Source organism: Grampus griseus (assembly GCF_964374135.1).
Source record: "Grampus griseus genome assembly, chromosome: 19".
In the NCBI taxonomy this organism is placed as follows: domain Eukaryota; kingdom Metazoa; phylum Chordata; class Mammalia; order Artiodactyla; family Delphinidae; genus Grampus; species Grampus griseus.
Genome location: NC_139013.1, coordinates 57496529 through 57516485, shown reverse-complemented (window position 1 = coordinate 57516485; position 19957 = coordinate 57496529). Strand labels below are relative to the sequence as shown.

General features: G+C 67.8%; 1 protein-coding gene across 1 annotated transcript; it reads right to left on the bottom strand.

The window, feature by feature from the left end:
- Positions 1-2255: 2255 nt before the first annotated feature.
- Positions 2256-13421, bottom strand: ZNF469 (zinc finger protein 469; the record flags this gene model as incomplete). Its single annotated transcript, XM_082676709.1, has 1 exon — positions 2256-13421. One exon carries the CDS (start codon positions 13419-13421, stop codon positions 2256-2258), a length of 11166 nt encoding a protein of 3721 aa, XP_082532835.1.
- Positions 13422-19957: the final 6536 nt, after the last annotated feature.

Here is a 19957-nt window from a genome sequence, read left to right as displayed (position 1 = left end):
GGCGCGGAGCGCCCGGCTCGCCCCAGCCCCGGATTCACAGTCTGGGGCAGGGCCTGGACGCCCTGTCATGTTTCTGGGGATGCAGACGCCGGCCCCAGGCCGCCCGAGGCGTGGTGAGCCGATGGCGGGGGGCACTCAGTGCCGTGGACTCAGCCGGCCCACGGGCATCCACCACCAAGTCCCCAGATAGCCTCTCCCCGACGCAGCTCCAGCTCCACCCACGGAAAGCGCAACTCCCAGCCTGCACCACTTGGTAAGCCGCTGGCTAGTTCCCGGCCCACGGTAGGGGTGGAAATGGAGGCAGCCCACCTGGGCGGGGGACTTGGTGGGAGCGGCTGAGACCGAGAGAGAGGACAGGGCAGGGCGTCCCTGGCGGAGGGAATGGCAGGGCCGGGGCCTGGCAGGACAAGGGGGAGAGCGTAGGGCGTGGGGGTGGGGGGGCGTGGGCTCGGCAGTCTCGGGTCACGTGCAGGATCCCTCCCTGTGGAAGGGCTTGGCGAGGCCCCCCCACCCCCGGCCCGACATGTGTTGTTTGAGGCCTGCTCTGAGAGACCCCCGTGTCCAGGCAGCCGTCAGGGGCAGGATGGGATCAGGGCTGGTGCCCGACTCTGGACGGGCCCTGCCTGCCATCCGGGTGCTTGTCCCGGACACGGGGGTCTTCAGGACACGTGGGCCCCAGGGGTCTGAGCCTGCGGTGGGAGTGTGATCCCTCCTGCTGCCTTTGCTGCCCTCTGGGTCCCCTAACCCAGCTGTGCTAGTGCCTTCCTGAGAGGGTCCCGCCCAGCACTAAGGCACTGTCTGCACCGTGTCAACAAGTCTGGGGGCTGGTGGGACCACCCTATGGCTGGGGCAGCTCTGCAGGGCCAGGTGGCCCTGGGACAGGACGGACGAAGCGGCGGCTTGGGGAGGCAGGCAGGGTGGGGCTGGCGGGAGGACAGAGGCCACAGAGGAGGTGCCCCGTGAAAACAGTGGACATATATTTGACAGCATGGATGCGCTAAGATGTTACAACCTCAGAGCCCCCGGGTTTATTCATCAGCACTACAGAGGCACTGAGCGGCACACGCACCTTCTACAAAGGCAGTACGGGCCTGATTTGGTTTCTTTCGAAATATCAAAATTAAAGCTTTTGACACACACGTTGCACCCAAGGCTAAAATGAAGGAACAGAACAAAACAAACCGCAAACCTCAGAGACGCCTAAGAACAGGAGGAAACCTCTCCCTGCCTCCTGCCCCCGCGGAGACACGATTCTGTAGAAAGGACACGCGAGCCAGCCCCTGGGTCGTGCCAGCGCGGGAGCTGCCCGTGGGCTGGAGCCTCCCACCGACGGCCGGGAGCCAGCGAAGGGCTTCTCAGGCCACTGGTGCCTCGGGCCGCCCGGGTGGCACGTTGCGCCTCCTGGCCCGACCCCACCCCCCAGGTAAAACAAATCAAGGAAGCCTGTATTCACATTACAACATGAAAATAGCACCAGGATCTTCAGAGTAAAATTGCTGATACTTGCAGCAGAGAGGTCCACGTAGAAGGCAGGCTCTAGGGAGGGCAACTGCGGAGGCCGGGCTGGGGGTAGCGCGGGTGGGGAGGGAGGACCAGGGGTCAAGGTGCACTGGAGACCGGCGCTTCCGTCAGTGGCACGGACAGTGGCCGGCACGACCCTGTGGTCAGAGAAGGCCTGTTGTGCTCGGGGGTGGTGGTGGTGCGGGGGGCGCCGGGCAGCTCACGGATGGCTCTTCTGCCCCCATCTGATTTCTAGGGTCGCTTTGGAATTCCAGCAACAGCAGCAACGACACTAAGACGGAGGCTGCCGCCACACGACCGGCGGCTGCCTCAACTTACTTCCTGCTAGACGACACAGGTGGGGCGCCCTGTGCAAACCTTTAAAGCGAGGGGTTCCCTGGCGTACCGGGCCTTGGCTGCGGGGCACACGGGGCTGGGGTGGGTGTGAGTGGCTTTCTCTTTAACGTCCTGGTACTGAGAAAACAGCTGCATGGTCTCAAAGAGGCTGCAGCTGGCCCGCCCCTCGCCCTCACCTTCCAGCTAGAAAGGGATTGCTGTCCACCCCAGGCCCTGTTCAAGGCATCAGAGTCGCAGGTCTAACACCGAAGTTTGAGTATCTGCACGCTACGGCAGGTGGGTTAAGATGTGGCCACCAGGTAAACTCTCGGAGGGCTGGAGCTCCTCAGCATAGACCGGGTCCCCCGTTTGCCAGTCCGTCCCCAGCCCCACTCCCGGCACGCGCTGGCTCCTATAAATTACTCGGAAGCATCCTTTTTTAACGGGATCTTGAAGCTGGTTAGTCTCTGCCCAAAAAGCTGGCTGAGGAGGTGGCTCTGGGACTCGGCTGTCCGGCAGGCCCGGGAGTTGGGGGGTTCAGCACCGAGGACAGCCCCGCCCCTCCTGGGGGGCCTATGCAGGGGTCTGGCCTGGGGGAGGGCCTTGCCCAGCGCCTCCTTGCCGCGCCTGCTGCTCCCTTGGGTGTGGCCGGGCTCCCCCTTCCGCGGCTCTGAGGGCTGGGGTGGTGTCCCGTTCTGGCTACTGGCCTTGGGCTTGGCAGGGAGCACGCGGCTGGGAGTCGCCTGCTTTCGCGGGGCCCGGGGGGGTTTGTCAGGGACCGCGGGGCCTCTCCCTAGGCTCCCCACGGCTTCATTCCTGGTTGGCCCCGGCGCCCGGCCCTTCCTCTTCTTCTCACTGCTGTCCCCGTCCTCCCTGGGGCCCAGGCTCCCTTGCGGCCCCTGGTCACTGGCTTCCCTTGGTCCCTTGGGGTAGCCCTTGGCTGGGGCTCGAGGGGGGGCCTTGTCTGGGGCAGGGCCCTGGCCCGGGCCGTTGGGCTTGGCTGGGGTGGTGGCTGTCTCACTTTGGAGCTGCCCGCTGGCCGGCTGGGGCTGGCTGCCGCCTGCTGCCTTGGTGCCCTGCCGGGGGCCTCCAGCGCCCTGGGAGCCGGGGCCCGGCTTGACTTTGAGGGTGGTGGGCTTTGGCCTGTCCTCAGTGCCATGGGGGAGCTCTGTGGGCACTGGGCTGGGCACCGCCTTCTTCAGTTGTACTGGGAACTTGGGTGCTTTGCTGGCGGTGGACGAGGCTGACCTGTCCCTGGACGAGCTCTGGCAGCCCCCGGGCTTGTTGGCACTGCCTCTGAGGGAGGGGCCTCCTGCACCCCCGGCAGGCGCCACATGACACGTGGACACCTGCTTCTCCTTCCAGAGCAGAGAGGGGGCCTCTGGGTGATGGTCAGGGGCACATTTGCCAGGGGCGCTTGGGGTCCTGTGTTTCCCTGAGAGCGGGCCAGCTGCCCTCTTTTCCTCTGCGTCTTGGTCTCTGGCCCCCGGCTGGGGCAGAGAGCCCCCCAAGGGGAGAGCCTGCTGGAGGAAGCACCCAGGGCTGCCTGGGGAAGCCTCGTCCTCGGAGCTCTCCAGGGCCTGGTCCGGCTCGTGGCCATCTGTGCCATCAGCCGAGGCCGCCGGGAAAGGAGACAGAGACGGGGGCAGGAGCTCCTGGAGGGCAGAGGGCAGATCGCCGCCACCGACCGGGTGGCCCACGGGGTCTGTGGGCCTCTCTGGGGTCCCGGGCTGCCCTGCTGTGGTGCTGGGAGCTGCCTCCGGGCAGGGCTGGGGCAGGGCTGGGAGGGACCGCTCGCTCAGGGTGGGGCCGCTGTCCCGGGACAGAGGCCCGTCCACGCCGGACCCGGGGGGGCTGCTGGACGTGGCCACCCTGCGCCGTTTGCTGGGAAGCGAGCCCTCTCGGGCCAAGGCCTTGTGCCCGGGGGCGCCGGGCCTCCGCACGCCGCGGAAGGTGAAGGGCTGCTGCCCCCTCCTCCGGTGTTTGTCCATGTGCCGGTCGAACTGTTCCTTTTTGGCGAAGGTGTAGTTGCAGGAGCTGCAGACGAAGGACCTCTTGCTGATGTGCGTGACGTTGGCGCAAAGCTCGCAGGCGTACAGCGGGGTGTGCTGCAGCTCCAGCTCCCCGCTCAGCCCGTGCTCGCCGCCCAGGTGCACGCGCAGCTCCTGGTGCTCGGGGTACACCCGCGGGCACTGGGGGCACAGGTAGACGCGCTGCGGGCTGTGCACCGCCAGGTGGCGCTGCAGCTTGAACGGCTTGGGGAACCGCTTCCCGCAGTGGTGGCAGTCGCGGGCGGGGTCCTTGCAGTCCTGGTGCACCGGGACGGCTGGGGGCGGGGACTCGCTGTGCGAACGGCCGTCGGGGGACAAGCCGCCGGGCGGGGCGAGGTTCACGCAGGCTGACGGGCTGCCCTGGGCCGAGGCGCTGTCCGGGTCTGAGCCGTTGGCGCGGGCCTTGGGTCTTCGTCTCTCCCCCGGGAATTCCTTCCCAGCTCCCACATCCGCCCCTGCCGCCTCCGCGGGGCCCCCGCCTGCCTTGCCGCCGATGGAGCGCTTGCCCCGGTGGGGTTTGGAGACCTGTCCCACGATGCCGCTCAGGAAGCGCGTGGCCACGCCGTCCCCCTCCCAACATCCGGGCAGGTTCCCCAGGGACCTCCGCGCCTGCCCCTTGCGGGCGAAGCGCACAGCGTGCTCTCGCAGGTGCTCGTTGTACATCCAGACGCCGGCGACCTCCCGCCGGCACATGCCGCAGGCCCACAGCCCGGCCTTGCTCTGCACGTGCTTCTCCTGTAGGTGCTCCCTCAGCAGCTCGCGGGAGCCGAACCTGCGCTCCACGCACATGTAACAGGTGGGGGGCGGCGAGGGGCTGTGGGCCAGCTTGTGGAGGTCCAGCTCTCCCAGGCCGTGGAAGCGCTGAAAGCACACCCGGCACTTGTAGGACGCCCTCCTGGCCTTGGTGGGCCGGCCTCCGCCTGGGGCCCTTCTTGCCCCGGCCGCCCCCTCTGTCCTGCTTAGTGGGCCCTGGGAACTGGCCGTGGCCTTGAAGTCCAAGAAGCTGGTGCTGGGGAGACCCGCGGGGTCTTCGCAGGGTCCTAGGAAGCACAGGTCCTGCACCTGCAGATCCGCGGCGCTCCCGGGGACGCCACACTCGTGGTGCTCTCGCTCTAGGTTGGGGGGCTCGGGGCTCGCGCCTCCCGGAGAAGAGGTGGCCCCGTCGGCGGGGGCCTGCAGCTCCAGGCCTCGCCAAGCTGCCGGGACCATGTGCAGCTCAGGGATGCTTTCTGACGGGTGGTCCTCGGCGCAGCAGGGGTCCGCCTCCGCGTGGGGCTCCAGGGCCCACAGGCTGGGGCCCATGGCCCAGGGGTCAATGCCAGGCACTTTGCTGCTGAGGAAGCCCTCCAGGAGGAAGGACTCCGGCAGACCCGCAGCCTCGTCACCCCACGGGTCCTCGTGGGACAGGCAGAGCGAGCCAGAGTCACTGAGGTCTGTGGGCAGGCGGAAGGAGGACAGAGTGGCACTGCCGCCTGCCCGGCTGCTGGGCGCGGGCTGGGGAGGTGGCTTCGACTTTTTACAGCGCTTCCCATAGACACGGGGGTTCTTCTTCCGAACCAAGCGGTCTCCCAGGGGGAAGAGCTGGGAAAAGGAGGCCTCATCATCAAACAAGCTCAGGGGGTCTCCGAGATTCGGGCTGGGGGCTTCAGGGGCGGTGCTCTCCGGCTCCCGGACCCCCTCTCCTGGACTGTGCAGGGGGTCCCGCAGGCAACTGCTGACGGTGCCGCCTGCTTCAGCACCACGAGTCTCGGGAGGGCCCTGGGGGTCCCAGGGGGCCTCGTGCCCCTCCCGGACACCTTGCCCTGCTCTGCTCTCGGCCACTCTGCTGTCCCCTGCAGGTTTATCCCCAGCTGCCCTCGACGGCTCTCTGCAGATGCCAGACATCCTGGTCTCTCGGGGTCCCCCGCACCCTCTCGCCGAGGCTGCTTTCCGCCCCGCGGGCCCTTCTGGCCCAGGAGGTGCCCCCTCCACCATCCCTGGACAGGCCACCCGATCCCCGGGAGGCTTCCGTGCAGGCGTCTCCTCCAGGTCCGTGGCGACGAGAGGCGGCTGCGGGGCCTCAGTCTCCTGCTCTGCCTCTGGTGAGAGACGGCGGCTCGGGAGAGCTGGGCGGCTGGCAATGGCAGCCGATGGAGTCCAGCCTCTTCTCCCTGAAGTCACATCTGCGGGGCCCTGGAGACCGCTCTCCTCCCGGAACCTTCTCGCTCTTGGCTTTCTCGCCCTCTTGCTGGCTTTCCCCTCTGACTCGCTGGGGAAGTCTGCGGGCGGCCTGCCCCGCCTCTGGCCCCCGCCTCTCTTTGTCTGTTTGGAACGGGACTCATCCCTCTCCAGCTGGTCCCGTCTCCTGGGCTCTGCAGGCCTCACATCCACCCCTTGCTTGACCGTGTCTGGGGGATGTGGTTCCCAGCGAGGGGGACAGCCCGGTGCTCCCAGAAGGCTGAGCCCCCGCCTAAGCCCCCTGGACATCCCGGGACCCAGGGCACCCTCAGGGGCCACAGAGCCGTGAGCAGGGCTTAGCCTCCCGGCCTGGCGGGGGTCTCCCGCCAGGCGCCTCGGTCGCTCCTTCCCCGGCGCCCCGCGGCTCTTCTTTCCCGGTGGGTGGCACGTCCGGGGAGCAGGTGGGGCCGCCGGGCTCGGCTGGGAGGCAGTAGCCCTGTGCAGCCCGTGCTTCCTGGCTCTGTGGCGGCTCAGGCCCGGCCCAGAGCGGAAGGAGGCCGAACAGACCTCACAGGTCACGGGCTGCCCGCTGGGGGCTCCGCCCCTCCAGTGGCCGTTCTCAGTGAACACTGGCTTCTTTTTAAAGCCACGAGGCTTCTGTCTGGGGTCCTGGGGACTGAGGGGATCCCCCTGGGGTCTCTGGTGGAGGGTGTCCCCGAGGCTTTGGGGGGAGCGTGGCCTGGAGTCGCTGGCTGTGCCGCTCGGAGTTGTGGTTCTGCCTGGGTGGGGCTCTGTGGAAGGGCAGGTGACCCTCAGAGCCCTGGTGCCGGCTTCGGAGGCGTCTGTAACGGCAGGGCGCCCAGCCCCGGGCATCTCTAGGCCCTCCTGTTCCTGGAGGCTGGCCTCTGCCTCACCTTCCTGGCAGGCGTGGGGATCTGGCCCCACGGCCCCCTGTGTGGAAGGGTCAGTGGGCACAGCGGTGACACCGTGGCTTTCCCTGTTGCCTGGGGGTTCTGAGGAGGGGCCCTTGGGCACCCCATCGGGGTGGGTGCTGGACAGGGCTCCCCTGGGGTCTGGCCACTCGGCCCTGGGGCCTCTGACTGCCCCCAGGCCACCAGTGGTAGGGATGCCGGACAGGGCAGCGGCCGTGATGGTCACTCTCGGGGAGGTGGCCCTCGCTGGGGGGGGAGGGGTGGCACAGGCAGGAGCTTCCCTGGGTCTCTCCTTTCTGGAACCCTCTAGGGTCCTTGCCACACGACCTCCAGGGCAGTCCCCTCCACGGGCGGGAGTGAAGGCACCGACGAAGCTGGGCTCCTCAGGAGGGTCTTCCCGGGGGCCACAGTCCCCCCGGAGAGGGTGGCGAGCTGGGCCTTCCGTGGGGCCGCAGGGATCAGGGGTGGCTGCAGAGGTGGGCGAGGGGGTGTGGCTGGCCGGGTCCCTGGTGGGGGGCACTGGGCGCTCGCCAGTGAACAGCAGATGCTTCTGAAGGCCTGGGCCAGCTACTGCCTCTGGAGTCTGGTCCTCGGGCCCATCTCCCGTGTCGGCCGCTGCCAAGGCTGGGACAGAAGACTCCGCCTCAGAGTAGGCGGGGCCTGGGGTGGCCCGTGCCCCGTCCCGAAGGCCCACGGCCACCCTGCTTCGCTGGAGCTGCCTGGCTGGCTGGGCCGGCCGCCCCGGCCTCCCCCGGTCATCTGGCTGCGGTTGGCTGGCTCCAGCTTGGCCCTCGGGCTTCTCGGCCTGGCCGTGTGAGCCTGGATGTCCACCTCCCTCTGGCCCCAGCTGGCGTCCGACCACAGCAGGGACGCCCCCCGGGAAGCCTTGGGCGGGGCTGCAGGCCATCTTCCCACCTTCCACACTCTCCTCTCCTGGATCTGAGGGGTCGCTGTGCTGAGGGCTCCGGGTGTCATCAGGCGGGGGCCCCTGTGAGCCCCGGGTGTCATCTTCTCTCTCGGCTGCTCTCGCCACCAGGAGCTGGAGCTGATGAAGGGGGCTCGAGGCTGGGTCCTGGGGCCTCCTGCCGGGGCTGGGGTCGGGCACAGAGGCACGACCTGGGGAGGCCCCCGCTGGTACAAACCCCTCATTACCCTCAGGGCCAGGGCCCCCTGCTACCGGGGACAGGAGCCTTGCTCCTCCTGGCCCACCTGTGCTGCTCACAGAGTGTCCCTTGGGGGCACTGTTGTGACTGGCCCCAGAATGTGGGGTGGCACCCAGGGGCAGAAGCTCGGCCCCCCGAAATGCCAAACCAGGTGCAAGAGGAGCAACAGGGCCGCCGAACGCTTCCAGCTCTGAGGGGTCTCGGCAGGGCCCAGGTGCCCTGTGGGAGCCCGGGGAACGCCCCCCTCTCCGTGGGCAGAGAAAGAGCAGGGGGAGGTCTTGGCTGTGCTGTGTTCTGGAGGCCCTGTTACCCTTAGGAAGTGAAGGCTCAGGGCCTGGGCTGCACTTCGCTAAACTCCCCATGTCCCATGGGGGCTCTGGTAAACAGACTTCCAGGTGGGCCCCGGGGAGCCCCGTCTTGGAGACCCCGGCTTTCTGCACTGGCCGGAAACTGAGGCTGGCCCCAGTGGGCCTGAAAGGACCCCCAGGAACCACGTCCTTGTGGGCGCTGGGGGCCAGGGCTGCTTCTCCAGGGTGGAACGAGGGCCACTCCTCCTGGGGGCCCCCTGGAGTGCCCCCCGTGGTGGCCACAGTTGTTTCTGCCCCCTCCGGGTGTGGACTCAGTTCCCCAGGACTGGTGACGCTGGCTCCGCACGGCTCTCCCGGGCCGTCCTGTGCGCCTTTGCTTTGCAGCTGACTCTCCAGTTCGGTGACCAGCCTTTTGATCTCGAGCTCCTCCTCTGACAGGTCACCGCTACAAGCGGTGCTACATTTGATAACCTTGCCGGGCGAAGTGGGGAGGCTGGTGGCCACAGTCCCTTCACTGGGACACCTCTGACTGAATGCCTTTTCCCCTGAGAGGCTGGGAGAAGGGCGCAGATGGCCAGGCGGCACGGGGGACACTTCCTCCAGCAGGGACCAGCCCATCTTGGGCAGAAACGAGGGGAACGGCGGGTCTAGCTGAGGTTTCCTCGGGGGAGGGGCAGCACACGCACGTGGCACCTGGGTGTCCCCGTTCCCAGAGAGGCTGACGTAGACTGGCGGCTCGAAGCCGTGCCCGGGCAGCCCCGAGAAAAGGGCCGCGCGCTCCAAGGCCGGCGGCGGTTCAGCTTTGCCTGGGCCCGTGACGACTGTGTAGGGTGGGCTCCTGGGCAGCCTGGGGTCTTGGGAACTGGCGTCCTCGCCACCCTGGCAGAGGCCTGCCCTGATGGCCGGTGGGCTGTCTGGGGCTGAGGACTGAGAGCCCAGGTCTTTGTGGAAACAGCCAGCCAGGTCTTTGGGTCTGAGGAACAATCCGCTGGGAGGGCTGCTGTAGGGCTGAGGCCCCTTTTTGGCGGCTGGAAGCCCCACGGAATCTCCAAGACCAGGGGTCTTCAAAACGAGGGTCCTGGGCTCGGGGTGGGCCGTGTCGGCTGCGTTAGCGACGGGCACCAGTGACTCTCCTGGCGGGGAGGCAGGGGGCTCCGAGCACCGGGGGGCACCCAGCGGGGGCGAGCTCGCGCGGGGCGGCACTGCGTCCTCCTTGCGGAGCTGTGGTCGCTCTGGGGTTGGGGGGCAGGGGTCTCCTCCCCCACGGGTGGCTGGAGAGGAGCTCAGAGCCTCTCTGTGAAGTTCTGTGGCCTCGGGGGGAAGGTCTTCAGCGATTTCAGGGCTCGCGGTGTCTCGGGGGAAGTCCAGAGAGGGGTGGCTCTCCTCTGGGGTCTCGGCGCCCGTGAGACCCTGCAGGAGGCACTGGGGGCCTCTCTCCTCAGGGCCCACTCCAGCCTCTGAGCCGTGCGACGGGCCCTGGGCCTCGGGACTCTTGATGGGACCCGGCCACGGCCTGCCCGGCTCCTCTGGGCCCGGGGAGCCCCCAGGCCTCACGGCCTCCTGCCTCACGGCCTTCCTGGGCTTCTGCTGCTGCCCGTCCTCTCTGGGACCCGGGGCCACGTCCACTTCCTTCCTCTTCTCGCCCCGGCGCCACTGCCGGCCGCTGGGGCGGGGCCGGCCTCTGGGGCGTGAGCCTCGCAGCCGCGGGCCAACCTCCTCCTCAGACTCAGAGGCGCCGTCGCAGTCGGGGGGCCCGCCGTCCACGGTGCCCGGGGCTGGGCCGTGCTTGCCCGCCCGGTTCTTCTGCTGCACGATCTTGTGGATGAGCTCCTTGCTCCAGGTGCCGCCCCGCGGCCGCCTCCGCCTGCAATCCTGGCCGGGGGACAGTCGGAGGCGCCTGGAGCTCCGGGTCTCCACCAGGAGGGCCCGTCCCCCCGGGTCCGCGTGGCTCTTGGGGGCCTGGGTTCTGAGGTCCCGCGGGCGGGACAGGGCCGGCTCAGCCCGGCCTTTCCTCCTCGGCCTCAGGCGGCTGGCCCTGGAGCCCCTGCCCGGCCTCTTGGCGGTGCTGACCGTGTCCAGCTCTTTCCGGAACAACTTAAACCGCTTTCCTCTTCTCTGCTGGCCGGCCAGGCCGGCCCCGTCTGCCTCTGAGGACACTGGGCCCAGGGAGCGGGTTTTGGGCCTGGGGCCGGCCGGGTAGCCCGTGTCGCCGGGCCGGGTCGGCTGGGGCTCCAGCGGGGCAGCCACCGCCGGGAGCGGGAGCTGGGCTTTGTTCTCTGGCGTTGCCCCCAGCCTGGTCTTGGGGGGCTGCCCAGTGGCGGGGCCCCGGGGGCCGGAAGGTTCCTCGTCAGTGAAGACGTCGATGAAGCTGCTGTCGATCTCAGGGTTGTCTGACTGGTACTCCAGGCCATTGAGCGCCTCCGTGATGAGGCTGTCCAGCTTGGCGGCGTCGTCCAGGTCCAGGTCCCCTGTAGGCAGTGGGAAGGGGGCGGCGGCCGGGCTGGGCAGGAAGCTCATCCTCAGGGGGTCATCTCTGCCATCGGGCCGGACGTCCCCACCCAGCAGGAAGGGCGCTGTCCTGGTGTGGCTGAGTGGGCTCGGGGTCCCGCTGGCCGGCGCTTTGGGGGCAGCCAGTGCAGAGGGGGTGACGGGGGGTGTGGGGAACCCGGGGGGCTGCTGGTGGCCATCCTTGGCCCTGGCCGGCAGCAGGCTGCAGAACTGCCGGTGCCCCAGGAAGGCGGCTAGGCTGCTGTAGTTCCGGTCACACTGCCGACAGGTGAGCAGCACGTCCAGCTGGTCCAGGCTGGCGCTGCTGAGGGGGAAGTGGTGGGCAGAGTAGGGGGGCGGCTCCTGGGGGAAGCCCTCCAGGCCCACGCTGCCCACCTCGAGCCCCGAGCTAGGGAACGGGGGCTCCTCCAGCCCGTCTGTGGGGAAAGGGAAGGCCTTGACTGGCTCCGGCTGGTAGTGGATGGGGAGGGCGTGCGAGGGCTCGGGGGACGGGAAGGGGCTGCCGGTGTCCTGGGGGTGAGTGGGTGGGTGGAAGAAGGCGGACGGCCCGAGCGGCGCGGGGAGCTGGCCCTCATCCGAGCTGGGGTTGGCTGGGCTGCTGGACAGAGGGGACAGCGACGAACAGGTGCTGCTGGCCGTGTGGGTGGCCGGCGAGGGCAGGGGGGACTCGCTGGGGGAGGCTCCCACCACCCTGGGCGGGGGCGGGCCGGGGGGGGCCCGGGGGGAGGCCTGGGGCTGGGTCGCCCCGAAGAAGGGGGGCTGGGCTCCAGGGTCCTTCAGCCCGTTGTAGGCGAACAGCCCAGGGGAGCCACTGCTGTGCTGGCCCGGGCTGTTTCTCAGGACCGCCAGTTTCTCGCCTGGCCCGGGCGTCTTGCCTGCGGCAGCAGCCAGGGCTCCCTGGCTGCCCCCCTGCCACTCGGGGACTTCCGGGGGGAAAGGCAGCTGGTTCAACATCTCCATCTGGTGGGGGCTGGGGCCGGCGGCCGGGAGCACCTGGGGCCAGGGCAGCGGGGGGCTCTGGGGGAGGCTGAGCTGCTGGCCTGGGCCAGGCTGGGCTTCGAAGAATGCGCTCCTGGTAGTGGCCAGGGGGCCCAGGGGAGGCGTGGGGTAAGGGGCTGGGGCGGGGTCCCAGAGCGGGGGCAGTCTGGTGGCGGGGGGCCTGGAGGCAGTCAGCTCCGTGTCCCGAGGCCCTGGGCTGGCGCCCACCCCGCCGGCTCCGGGGCTTCCATACGCCTGCCCGGGAAACTGCCTCTGGGCCATCGAGTTTGGGGGCCCCCTGGGGCTCCCCAGCCCATCGTGGGCCGAAGGCGGTCTCTCAGGGAGCACTTTGGTCATGCTCTCGTGCAAACTGTCCCGGAAGGTGGCCGTGCTCTCCGAGAAGGGGCTGGGGGCCGGGCGAGCAGCGCCAGGGGGAGGGAGCGCACCACCAAGGTCGCTGGGGGCATTGAGGCCGCCTGGCCGGCCGGGGTAGCAGGGCGGGGCTGGGGGGCCCGAGCGGGCGGGCAGGGGGTAGGCTGGGCCCGTGCCCACCGGCTCCTCGGGCCACGCTCCCCGAGGCTGGTGGAAGGCGAACACCAGCGTCCTCTCGGCGAACTCGGGCCCGGCCGCGTCCTCGGGGAAGGCTTTCGGGCCGGCTCCGTGCAGCTCTGGGAAGGGGTACTGGAAGGCAACCACCCCGGGGCTGCCGCCTTCGGGAAAGGGCTCCGGCTCAGCGGGCGGCACCCCGAAACTAGCACCTGGGAAGCTGTTCTCAGCCGTGGGAGGCCAGGCGTCGGCCCTGCTGGCCTGGAATTCCACGTAGGAGGCCGGCCGGCAGGGGCTGGCGCCGCTGCTCTGGGGGGCCCTGAGGGGCGGGGGCCCAGGGGTGGCGCTCGGTGAGGTATAGTTGGTGGAGGTAAAGCTGGAGGGGGTCTCCTGGAAGCACTTTTGGAAGCTGAGCTCTTCCGGGCCAGGCGAGGCCTCAGCCCTGGGGGGGCCGGGCCTGAGACGGGCTCTGGTTCCTTGGCCCCGGGGGGCCTCGGCCTCTGGGGGCCGGGGGGCCTCTTGCTGCGGGCCCTCAGGGGTCTTCTCGTCCAGGGCGGGTTTGGGCCTGGAGCTGGCGATGCTCAGACCGTAGAGCTGCTGGGGGCCGCTGTCCAGCCTGCTCGCCCGCCGTGTGCGAGCCTGCACCAGGTTCCTCCCTGCTGGGGCCTGGGGGCTGCTTCCCTTCCCAGGGGCGCTGCTCAGGGACTGGGCTCTGGGGGGTGGGGCCTTGGGCCCCGCCTTCCCAGCCTGCCGCACCTGGGCCTCAGGGCTGTCCATGGCTTGGGCCCCGCTGCCCGTGGTCTTGGCGGTCCTGTTGGCTGGGGCACTGACCTCACTGGGAGGTTGCAGGGGGCCCCCCCCCGTGCCACTGGCCGCTGGGCAGGGCTGCAGGTCTCCGGTCATGGTTGGGGGTGGCGCTCCGAGGGGCTGCTCCCCAGGCATGGCCCCTCCGTCCTGGGTGCTAGGAGGATGCTGTGGTCTGAGGCGGGCCGCGGAAAGCGGGCTGGGCGGACATCCTCGCCCCTCGAGGGGCCCTGGAGGGGCCTGCTCTCATGGTCCTGAGTGGAGCCTGCAAGGAAAGGACAGAGTGGGTCGGGGACCGTGGGGCTTCGTGGCTCCCACGGTGGCGTGGCAGGCTGGGAGCAGAAGCGGCGGGCACGTGACCTGTACTTTTAGGGGAGGGGGCTTGGCTCCGTCGGCACCTTGAGAGATGAGAGGGGAAAAGAGTTGCTGCCAGACTGAGAAAGGGCTTAGTGGGGGGCGGATTGGGGTTGGAGAGGAAAAGGAAGGAAAAAGAGAAAATACTGTTGGGGCCTGAGATCTGAGAAGCCCCCTGGCCACCCCCAAGCAAGCCATGCGAGGCACCAGCCGGGCCCTGAGCAGCAAAGCCCCAAGTGGCACGTGGCTCCCAGACCTGCAGTGGCCCCGTGGTGGGTGACGGGCACCCGACGGCCAGGGCGGAGAGCCCAGGAAGGACGGAGGGGGCGTCTGGCCGAGGCTCCCACCTGGTCCTTCACCTGCCCCATCCCCTGACCCTGGGATCACACAGGACGGCCTCCAGGCCCTCGCCCTGCGGACCTCCGGTCTCCGGAAGGTTCCGGCTCCTTTCTTGGGTCTCTGAGCTGAGCTCCTGTTTGGGGGCACACGTATCTGGCCTGTGCCTGTGACCCTAGCCCGGAGCACAGCCCCACGGGCCTCTGGAGAAAGGCCCCACCCAGGACACTGAGCTTTAGGAGCACTGGGTGAGGGGAGCCTCCAGGGGCATGGCCCTCACCCCTTCCTTCTGTCTCCATGACCCCACTCCCATCCCCCTGGCGGCTCTGGGGGTCTCGTCCACAGAGCAACCCCGCGGCCGGCTGTCAGCAACGCTGATTTTCTTGGCTCTCCCCAGACAGTCGTGGGAGCTCAGCCCCATGTGAAGGCCACCAGCTCTGAGGTCGGGGCAGAGGCTTCCTGACCCAGGTTGGGCGTGGTTCCAGTGCTGGCCAGCAGTGGGCGCCACGTCGCCCCACCGCCGCCCCCATCCTCTGCCAGGCCAGCCCCGCCATTGGACCCTCCCCATCCCATCAGCCTGGGGGCGCCCTCCCTCCTAGGTAGGGACCTCCCCGCTCCTCTGGGCTCCACTGCCTGGGGCAAGTCCTCAGCTTCCCTTTCCACATGTGGACTGAGAGCCCTTGGGGCAGGGCTCGTGGGTGAAGTTTGCTGAATGAATAAATGATGGCAATAGCAGTAGCTTGAGCTCCTTCTGGGCCCTCACTGGGGGCCAGGACACTGAGTGCTTCCCAGCCACTCCTCTGGTCCTCACAGTGGCTCGAGAGGTCAGAAGCGCTACTGTCATCGCTGATTTACGGGTGGGATTATGGAGCACAGGGAGGGGCGTAACTCGCCCAAGCCCTCAGGGCTAGCGAAGGACACCGGGGGTTCCTGCGGGGCCTCCTCCCAGCCCCACATGTGGTCCGGACACCTGTTCAGAGCCGGGCTGTGCCTGGTGTAGGGGCAGCAGCAGTCAGGGCCCCAGGACGGCCCCCTCACGAGAGAGCCGTGGGGGCCAAGGGGAGGGCGGGCCCCCCGTGACGCCGCTGGGGCAAGTCCCTCAGTCGCCGTGTGCCTGGAAAATGGGTATCCCAGTGGAGCCCCCGATGGGGCTGCTGCAGAGACGACTCTGCCAACTCTGGGTCAGGCCCTTGTGGGATGTGTGCTGTTTGGGGGGGGTTGCCGACTCGCTCTGCTGCCGCCTGAGCCCTGAGGGCGAGTCTGCATCTGCTCCTCTGCCCGCGCCCCTGGCCTGGAGTCTGGCGCACAGTAGGCGCGCAGGGCTGGGGAAGTGGGTTTGCACGCCCTCGGGGTAGCGATGGTAACAGCCTCCCTCGCAGGGCCGTCCTGAGGCTCAGCAGTGCACAGAGCCTGGCTGGCCGCTGGCACGCAGGGGCTCCCCCGGATGCCAGCGCCTCCCGGGCCTCCGTGTCCCCGTCTGTGCACGGGCTGCCGAGCTGCTTCTCCCCCGCACTGCTTGAAGCCACATGGGAGTTGGGGTCTGTCGGGGTCACCTGGGCTGTCCCGCCTGAGTTTTTAAGGAGGAGCGGAAGCCCTGAGCCCAGGCGCCCCTCCCCTGCTCTCGGGCACCTGCGGCCTCGGGCCCGCACACTCGTCACTCTGAACGCCAGAAGCCCGGGCTCTGCCCAGAGGGCTCCCCGTTAGGCTCAAGGTGGGGAGACTGCATCATGACCCACGAGTGCGCTGTGCCCTGCGGAAGGACCGTCCGTGTGTCTTGCTGCAAGCAGCACAGGCCACGTGGCTCCTTCTGGCCGCTAAGCTGCGAGCAGCAGTGGTTCATGCTTCTTTCAGGCAGAGACATCCAGAGCCAGGACTCGGGAATCGCCTTGCTGCCTTTCAAGGGCCGAGGCCACGGGCTGCGGTGGGCTGGCTGCCTGTCTGCCAGGAGCGCCGCCCATCTCCTGGCTCCCCTTCTCCATTGGCGGAGGGGACGGTCGGACCCGGTTGTCTGAAGGGTCCTTTCAGTTCCAGCAGCTGTGAGTTAGCTGCTCCTGGTGGAAAGGCCCCATATGGGGTCCGACCCCTTGTTCTCAAGTTCAGGTTCACATGGCGCTTCTGGACATCTGCCCCATGCCCAGCGTCCAGGGGAGCAGACACAGCACAGCTGTGGACACCTGACCCTGGCTCAGAGCTCCTGGACAGCCCAAAGAGGCTGGGCGTGGGGGGCAGTGGGCAGGCAGCACTTACTGCATGCTAGGTGGGACTTAACTCAGGGCCTGGAGGGTCAGAGGAGGGGGCTCCCGCGTGGCAGGCATCAGGGGCTCTGAACCCACTTGGGGCTGGTGTCCGCCCCTCCCTAGGAGCAAGGACGGGCTCTGGTCTGTGGGGCCTCTGCTCCTGAACCTGCCAGGCAGTGAGGCCCAGGGGCCAGGTGGGCAGATGCGCAAGGGCCCCTGACCTCGAGGGGCCTTCCTCACCACCCCTCCGCACACTGCCCAGGCGCTGCTGTGAGGAGCGGGGAGGGCCCAGGGCTTGGCCTCCCCACAGCTTCTGGAGCCTTCTGGGGGTGGCCGGTCACGCCCAAGTAGCTGTCAGACACCGTGGAGGCCCCGCAGGTCCAGGCTCCGAACTGCGCCCCCTGAGAGGGATGGGTGGGTGGGGCTCGGGCCTGGGCGGCTGACGGCCCCTGCTGGCTGTGGCCCCGGCCCCTGCCCCGCCTCCGTGGGCTCAAGGTCTCCACCCACGCCCCGGGACTGATGCTGGCCCTAAAGAGTGCAGTGGACAAGCTCCTCACCGGTGTTTAGCAGACGGTGTGGTGGCCACCGAAGTATTTCCCTGTGAATACCGTAACCGCTACGTCCCGTCACCCCCCGAGTCCTGTTCTGCTCACGGACACAAAGCAGATGCAGGGCGGCTTGTGCGGAAGGCTGGGCAGGGTCTGAAAACAGGCGTAAGAGGCTCATTTGCTGGTTTGAATCAGCTGTGCTGCAGGCCCCTCAGGAAAGGAGGGGTCTGGCCCCAGTGGCCTGACGAGCTGGCCAGGGGACAGAGCGTCAGGTGACAAGCCCGGCCCAGGGCTGCGGTTCGGAGCGGAGGGCCGGCCCTGACACCCGGCCCCGGAGGTGGCTCCGGGGAGGCAGCCGGCAGCCCCCATTACCGCCTGAGCGAGCAATACGGAAGGAGACACGGGTGGCAGGGCGGGGACAGGGCAGCTCCGGCCGCGTGCGGCCCGCCAGCCTCCACTCCAGCGGTGCCCTCTACGTACCTGGGAGTCGGTCCTCAGCTGGGTCGCCGCGCAGCTTCCACAGGGATGGGGATTTCTTGGCTGCAAAGAAAATGGGAAGCATGTCAGCATCAATGTGGTGCTTGGCCGCAAGCCCTGGAGCCTGCAGAGCCCCAGGAAGCCGACGTGGACTGCGGGGAGCTGGGTGACCACAGGAGGCCCGTGGGCAGCTCAGTCCGGCCTGGCGGGTGGGGGAGCCCTGCAGGGGTGGGGTCAGCTGGTCGCCTTCCCGCTGGGTTGGTGGTGATCTTACGTTTCTTGTCGTGGTATTTCGTGTGCACAGATCACACGTTCCTGTGGTTGAAGTTCTGCAGTGAGAGGTCTCCCCCCCCCACCGGCTCCCCCGGCCCATGGACCCTCTTCCGCTGCCCTGCTGGGTCAGCACACGGGGCAGCTTCTTGTGTTTCCTTCCAGAGTTTCTTGATGCAAATACCAGAAAATATGAATAAATATTCCCATTCGCCCCTTTCTTCAACAAAAGATAGTCTACTACACGCACTGTACTTTTTGCATTAAACGGTGAATCTTAGAGGTAATCCCACAGACCCTCATGAAGCGACGTCTGGCTGATGTCTGCCTGTCCGTTGCTCCACCCACACGCAGCTGCGGAATGTTCTGCGGAACAGCTACTCGTATGCCCAGATCCCTCCGGACGGGTGGATGCTAGGTTGTCCTATTTGGGCCTTTGCAAATAGCAGAGCCACGAGTACGTGTAAGTGAGACCAGCAGGATGAACTCAAAGAAGAAACGGCAAATGCATTTGTGATTTGGAGAGAGATGGTCAAGTTAAGCACTATTGCGGTTTTGACATTTGGCCACAGATTCTCTCATCTTCCTCCCTCCAAAAGGTGGAGCCCAAATCCCTCCCCTCGAACAGGGGCTGGGTGGCGACTCGCGGCTAACGCACAGGATACACGCCCAGATTCGGAACCCACGGCAACGGTATATAGCGGTTCATTGTTTCAAGCTGCTACGTGTCACACAGCCTTAGGGAACCACGGGGACAACTCTCGGGGGTTGTACTGACGTGCAGCCCTCCTGACAATGTGGAGACGCCAAGGCTTTCAAGTGAGTCCCGGCGTCACAGGGCGTGAAGCGTGCCCTTACCTGGAGGCGGGCAGGCCGAGGCCTGGGGAGGGCCCTGCCTTCCCTGCAGCTTCCCAGTTACTCACTCACTCACTCACTCACTCACTCACTCAGGGATCTCCACGTTTCTGCTGGATGGTGGGCCACACAGTGGTGAGCAACTGATCCTGCCTCTGCTGCGAAAAGTCAACAGGAACTATGGATGAGGAAGCGAAGGCTCAGAGAGGTTGTGTGACTTCGCCAAGTCACATAGCATGTAGTGCACATGTAGGGGTGTGAGGCAGGCCCCTGGGGCCCACGCTTGCCCCGTGCAGGACAGCTCTGCACCTCAGCCCCCGCCTCGGGGCCCCCTCCTCCCTGGGGCGGCCCTGCCTCCACGTGCTGACCTGTGGGCAGGGCTCAGCCACCCCGTCAGCCTCTGTCCTCTGCCTGCAGCACCCCATGCTGGCTGCCCCTCCGGGGGCACAAGGGCCCATCTTGGGTGCTCAGACTGTGGGGCTGGTGGGGGACAGCGTGCGCCCGGGTCTCGGGTTCCCACCCCTGCCCAGGCTCTTGGCAAAGCCCCTTGGTGCTGACTGGTGTGGGTTTCAGCAGGCCTGGGGCCCCTTTGAAGTGGGGAGATCCAATCCCCCAGATCCCGGCCTGCCCCCAGGAACCCCACGAGTTCAGGCGTCTCCTTTTCGCTGAGAAACACCACCTGGCCCCAGCCTCTGGGTAACTCAAGCCCGCGGTGGTGCTGGCCGGCTCCCTCTGGGGTGTGGGCGGCAGCTCCTGGTGAGGGGCGTCCCGCCATGGGCCTTGGGCCCCTGCCCTCTGGTGTTCCCTCCCCACGGACCCCAGGCCCTGTACAGTGTCCGGCCTCTGCTCCCGACCCTCTGCCCTCACCTCCCCTTTCAACCTGCCTCGTTTCAGCCCGGGCCTCTCCGTACCCTCCTCTTCCAGCTTCCCGATTCTCACCCACTTCCAGGGAGACCGTGAGGGAGGGGGGGCGCGTCAGCTGGGCCCGGGCTTGAATCCTGGCTCTGACACCTCCTGGCTGCAAAACGGGGTGATCACAGCTCTGGTGTCAAAGGGCTGTGGCCAGGGGCGTGGACGGGACAGCAAACCATTCACACGGCCCTGCACGCACGAGCCTGCGGATGTTAGCTCTGAACGTGCTCACTGCTCTCCAGGCTCCTCTCCAGCCCTCCTCTTCCAAGAAGCCCTCCCAGTTATGTGTGTGTCCACCTGCAAAGCAGGTGTGATCTCGGGAGCCCTCGGGCGTGGCACTGTCCCCCCACACCGGGGGACTGGGCAGCTCAGCACACAGATGGCCCTGTCTGGTCAGAGCTCTGGGCCTCGACCCCACACGCACCCCTGGGCCCCCCGGCCTTAGTTTCCCCAGCTCTAGACGAGGGGCTCGAGCTGACTACCCCTCAGGCCGCCCCGGCCCCCATCTTCCATGACCCGGTGACATGGCCGCTTGGGGGCCCGGCCAGCACCGGACCTCGCTCTTGCCCTGCGGCCCCCTCGGCCTCCCTGCTGCTGACGTGCCCAGACGTGGGAGGGTTTAATTTTCCTGTTATGATGCTTTCTCAGCAGGGTGGGGCTGTACCTTCTTAACCGGCAGGGGCCC